Genomic DNA, 6,000 nt, shown 5'->3' on the forward strand with positions numbered 1-6,000 from the left:
AATCTCATTTGCATAACTCGACATATTACATAATTAGATTAAGAGTAATGCCCTTTTAATTTAAAATTATTGTAAGTGGGCAGTCATAACTGATTTGAGGTCCGCTTTTAATGATTTTAAATTAAAAGTGTATCCCGAAAGTGAAACCAAAAAATTTTGATTCGTCACCTAAAATTTGGGAACGAAAGAAAAAGAAATGTTCGTTTAATTAAATATATCGAGAAAAGGTTGTTATATCTTTAAGATCTGGTCTCGATATTTGTAAATAATCGAACATTCTTTATCTTTCTAAAATGACTCGGTAATTTTAATTTAATTCGTTTGAGTGTTCTTGAATATTTTAAATTTACATTTTTGTTTTATGGGATCAAAATTCAAATTAACTTCGAATTTGTAAAGTTCATTGCAAAAACGTTAATTAATCGATTAGGTACCGATTTAGGGCGTTGTGGGGGTGCTAATCCTTCCCCACACGTAACCGACTCCCGAACTCGGACTTTGGTAACGCAGACCTCAATTTGTTGTTTTAATAAAAATTAATTTTTATTTAAAATAACAAACATTTTTGGGTGCCCAATCACACCCTAATCAAAGGTTGGTGGCGACTCTTTGAACTATATTTTTTCGATCATAAAGGAAATCTGATTTTTTTTTTTGAAACGAAAGGTTTTTAAATCGCATTTGTTTTTAAATTAAAAATCAATTGAAAGAGGTAAATTAAAAATTAATGTGGTTTTTAAAATCTCACACTTTCACCATTAAGAAAAAATCGTTTCGACACATCATTCCACAGGGCATCTATATCTTCGCCAGTACTCAAGCAACCACTTACAAACATTGGTGGTACCGTACGTGTGAAGTCAAATAAGTTATGCATTGCTTTATTGGAGAGCAGGGTAAGCAGAAGAGGGAAGCTGTTTCTAAAAGGGAATTTACCCCTTAGAACAAGTGAAGCATCCCTGGGGTGATAAAATTGACTTGAAATGTGAAGGTCTTGAAGTACGGGCAAAGAACATTCTGAGGTGAACATGATTTATGATTCTTAATATTGTGAATTTGTTTCTAAATATGAGTGGTTCCTGTGTTTATTGTCAGCATTGATGAAAGGGATTAGTTGCAGTACTGCTCCCTAGTTGCCCTCTGGCATATGCCCTACTCTCCCCATTAGATCCATATACCGAGCAGAACTCTCAATCCCCCCCCCCCCTTTTATCTTTTCATTAGCTGTGTAATTGTTTTGATTTCGTATGTGTTGGTCGTGGAAAACTGAAATCTTGCTGAAATCAGTGGCCAGGTTGACACTCAGTTGCAGATAATTGGTTCCATACTGCAGCCAAACATATCAGGGAATATTAAATTGAGCCATGGGGAGGCATATTTACCGCATGATAAGGGTGGTGGAGCTGCACCTTTCAATAGGTTGGCATCAAATCAATCCAGGCTTCTAGATGCCGGTGTCAACAAAGCAGTTGCTTCTAGATATGTCTCACGGTTTTTCGGTTCTGAACCTGCTTCTTCAAGGACCAAACACCCACAACCATCTGGTAGTATATGCTATTCAATGCTTTCAATTTTGATGCCTTTTCTTTTTCCCTAGCAGTCACCAAATACAGCAATAGAAATCAAGACTGCTCTTTTATGTGGTTCTAAATTTTGTTAATTCCGGAAGATATTATTGAAATATTTCTTTTTCTACAACTAGATAAGAATTTAGACAAGTATTTTATGTGCTATTTGATACCAATTGTGTGTTCATGAATCCCAAGTTAAAAACAAATCACTCAACTAGAAAAGAAAATTGGGGGCCTTTTCTATCAGTCAGGCTCTCAGATAACTTGAAGAGGTTCAAGGGAAAATCTCTTATAGTGGATGTTGTTCTCGTTTTCCAATACTTTAAAGCCTCTAATGGGTTACAAATACAAGGAATAAGCTACTTTGATGCAACAGGAAGAGAAGAAGCAGCAAAAACTCTATTGGTTATTTTTAAATTCACACCTATTGGTGGAATCTTGTATTAGAAAATTATAGATATAGAAATGACCTGGTCTATTGATTTCTAAATCTTTGATTTAATATATTAAACGCTATTGGATACTTATATTTAGGTTTTGTTCTTATTTTCTGTATAAATTAGGTGACACTGACAGGATGAAGCAACTTTTTATTTATTAAAATGCAATAAATAATGTCAATCTCCTGAAATGGATGAGGATTTATCCCCAGTTTCATGAACATGCAGAATCCTATCTATCATTGTATAATCAGTTCGTCTCTATTTTTTGTTTATGATCACCCAAGCGAAATACTTATTATCTTTTTGCTCCTCCAGTTAAATCAGCTGAAGTTGAGAAGGAGATGGAGCTAGTGAACATTAAACCAAGTGTAGATGTAAGCCTTAGTGATTTAAAGCTTGTTTTAGGACCAGAATTGAGGATAGTTTATCCTTTGATTCTTAACTTTTCTGTTAGTGGGGAACTCGAGTTGAATGGCTTGGCTCATCCAAAGCGGATAAAACCAAAGGGCATTTTAACATTTGAGAATGGTGATGTGAATCTTGTTGCAACTCAAGTGAGTCTTATGTATTTCTATGTTAATCTTGTTTAAGTTTCTTTCCTTTTGCGCTTTTCAAATTGTTTCTGGTGTATCTGGGTGTTGTATTTGTTATGTAACTTCTTTTTTGATTAATGAAATCCTAAAGCACTATTTTCTTCCTTCCGCTGATTAAGGAGCTTCTCTACGAGCTCCATTAATCAAGAAGGGGGTTTTTAACGAGGCCTTCAATTCTTATAAAAAAAAATGTTTCTGGTGTGATTTTTCATTGCATTTGATATGCTAACTTGGGCTTCTCTAAATCAGGTCAGGCTTAAGCGGGAACATCTAAACATAGCAAAATTTGAACCAGAGCATGGTCTAGATCCAATGCTAGATTTAGCTTTGGTCGGATCAGAATGGCAATTCAGGATACAAGGTCGAGCCAGCAATTGGCAGGACAAGTTGGTTGTAACCTCAATACGTTCTGTGGAGCAGGATGTTCTCTCACCCACTGAGGTAATAGAATAACTAATAAAAGATCTAGTCCCTGAAATTATCTTTCCTGACCAATATGAATTGTTAGCATTTTCCCACTACCTTCTAACAAAGTGGCAAAGGTAGAATGACACAAGTTGGCTTTATACCCGCGATTAAGCTGTGTTAAGGATAAAATCAAACCATTCTGAATGAAATTCTTCCTTATGCCATGATAAAATCAAACTAGTTTGTTGTGTACTTCCATTCATATACAATGCATGTGTCTGATCTCGCTGCCACGTGTGACATTTGGTTATGGTTTTCTGTTGGTCTGACAATGTCATTATCCAATGTGACAATGCATTTATAAGTGTAGCATGGATATCTGGATAATTTTTGCCCTTGGTTTTGATGTGGTTTATCATCTTGTTTGTAGTTTCCAAATTCAGATAAAAATTCTTATCTCATGGATTATAATGGGTTGTTTTGAATTTTCCCTTCTGGCACAGGCTGCTAGAGTTTTTGAGAGTCAATTGGCCGAGTCCATATTGGAAGGTGATGGTCAACTTGCATTTAAAAAGCTTGCGACTGCAACACTCGAAACACTGATGCCTAGAATAGAAGGGAAGGGAGAGTTTGGTCAGGCCAGGTGGAGGCTTGTGTATGCCCCACAAATCCCCAGTTTGCTCTCTGTTGATCCAACAGCTGATCCTCTCAAATCTTTGGCCAGTAACATATCCTTTGGAACAGAAGTTGAAGTTCAGCTTGGAAAACGTCTGCAGGTAAATCTAAATTCTATCCAATTTTTTTTGTATGTAATATTCCATTTCATATAAGAAGCTTTTCATGAAAGTGAATCGATATGTATAGAATGAAAAGGCCAGGGAACCAAAAACGAACATTGCAAAACAGTTTTTAGGTGCTTTGGTTGTGCACTAATCATTTGGATGTGTCTAAAAAGTTCTTATACAAGCTTTAATCAATGTCGAATTTTGTTCTTACGTGGTGCATTAATCTCTCTCTCTCTCTCTCTCAGGCCTCTATAGTTAGGCAGCTGAAAGACTCGGAGATGGCTATGCAATGGACCTTGATATACAAACTTACAAGTCGTCTGCGAGTTCTGCTACAATCTGCCCCTTCCAAACGCCTTCTTTTCGAGTATTCTGCTTCCTCTCAAGACTAACTTGCTATCAGGCTTCTTTTTTTCTATAGGCCAAACCCGCTACCTGCCAGGGGCCATTCACAGGTAAAAATTCCATGGTGAAGCCCATCTTTCATGTAAAACAAAGGGTAATAGGTCTAGGGAAGGGGGCAATGGTTTTTGAAAATGCAAAGGTAGGTTTAGCTACATAATTTTTATTCTTTGCTTGAAACGAATAAGGTTGTTTATATTTGCAGCACCTTCAGCTTTGTACAGATGTAAAATTCAATCGTGATGTAGTTTCATTGTTTCTAGGGTAAAAAGGAAGGCGTTTCTAAATCCTTTCTGGAATTGCTCAACCGTTAACCTTTGTAAAAAAAAAAAGGGTTGTCAACAAAATTTCCATGGATCCCTGTATGGAAGAACATAATTATCCGTGGGAGGAAGAAGGCGAAACGATGACAGTCTGTTCCAAAAAGGGACCCATCTGTATTTTGCAAACTTCACTTGGTAAGTATTAATTAAAAAAAAATCACTTAGTAAGTAATTCACACATTATTCTGAATACCAATATCGATCGCTCAGATTAAGATATAAACCATGAAAAAATGCAATAAAAGATTAAAGCAAGGTCTTTAAAGCTTACTTCAGTAGTATGAGCATCAAGAACAGAACTCACTACGGGGTGGATGTTACTCGTCCAGTGAAGTTTTCAGCAATTAAATACAATTTTTTGAGGTTGCTGATAATTTCTCTTGCAAATTTCCATTTCCGAAAGATTCCAATCTTAATTGAATATTACGAATTGCCGGGTGAATGAACCAAAATTTCAAAAGGTATATGAACAATGCACTTGGTTGGCAAGAGAAGGAAGTCATTTGCCATTGCAGATTTGTCAGACAATAAAGAATCAACATCTTTTGCTGCCCATGTCTCTTCACAAATGAAATTAGGGTAAAGTATAGTCATGGTCATTGAAATTTTGTAAAGTTTTCATTTAGGTCCCTCAACTTTTAAAACTTACAATACGGTCCTCCAACATTTAGTCCGTTTGCAATATGGTCCCCAACGTAACTGGCCGTTAACGTCGTTGCACTGCCGTTAGTACGTTTGCAATATGGTAACTGAACTTTTCAGGCGCTTGCATTTAGGTCCCCCAACTTTTAAAACTTGCAACACAATCCTCAATTTCATTCTAAACCCCAAATTCCTTTTCGATCTCAAATTTCCTTTTTCGCTTCTTTCTTCTTATTTCTAGCGTAACTTTTCAGTTAGGGATGCATGGGAAATTCATCTAACTTTGAATTATGTGGAGGTGTTGACTTGAATAATGGTCCATTGAGAGAAGACCCGACCAAGGGACTATCGAGACCATCAACGATTCAAGGTGTAATGTTAGATACAGGTCATCTCAGGTGAAGCATAGATGTTCGATGAAATGCTTGTGAGAAAAAAATGGGGTTAGAAATGCAGAGTTGACAAATACTACTAAAATGAACTAAGTATCATTGTTGAAAGTTACCAACAAAGCTGGAAACATAAAAGTTTTGATTAAGAAGAAAGAAAGAAAATTAGATGGTTTTGGTTCAAAACTAACAATGAATATCCAGATCATTGACATGCAGTTCCAGAAACATAAAAATTTCAACAACAAAAAACACAATGCTGAAAATGGGAAAGTTCGAAAGAGGAAAAACTTACTTCCGGTTAGCCCAAAAAGAGAAAATAAATATACCTTCTTACAAGTGAGGGGAGAGGCTAAGAAATAAACGTAATCGATGTTGCGTTCCAGCAACTCTTCCTCCATTTTTTATTTGTAAATAAAAAGCGTAAGACAGAGCACTGTTTGG

The 6,000-nt window shown here is 36.1% G+C and overlaps 1 protein-coding gene across 1 annotated transcript in view; it reads left to right on the forward strand.

Moving 5' to 3' along the window:
• Positions 1-4,306, forward strand: part of LOC120201104 (protein TIC236, chloroplastic-like) — a 54,134-nt gene extending 49,828 nt beyond the window's left edge. The window contains 8 exon segments of the mRNA XM_039201777.1: positions 782-962; positions 964-1,022; positions 1,288-1,544; positions 2,330-2,568; positions 2,857-3,048; positions 3,519-3,791; positions 4,046-4,228; positions 4,263-4,306. Coding sequence (XP_039057708.1) covers positions 782-962; positions 964-1,022; positions 1,288-1,544; positions 2,330-2,568; positions 2,857-3,048; positions 3,519-3,791; positions 4,046-4,192 — 1,348 coding nt within the window. The 3' untranslated portion in view covers positions 4,193-4,228; positions 4,263-4,306.
• Positions 4,307-6,000: the final 1,694 nt, after the last annotated feature.

This window comes from Hibiscus syriacus, unplaced genomic scaffold (genome assembly GCF_006381635.1).
Source record: "Hibiscus syriacus cultivar Baekdansim isolate YM2019G1 unplaced genomic scaffold, ASM638163v2 tig00006991_pilon, whole genome shotgun sequence".
Classification (NCBI taxonomy): Eukaryota; Viridiplantae; Streptophyta; class Magnoliopsida; order Malvales; family Malvaceae; genus Hibiscus; species Hibiscus syriacus.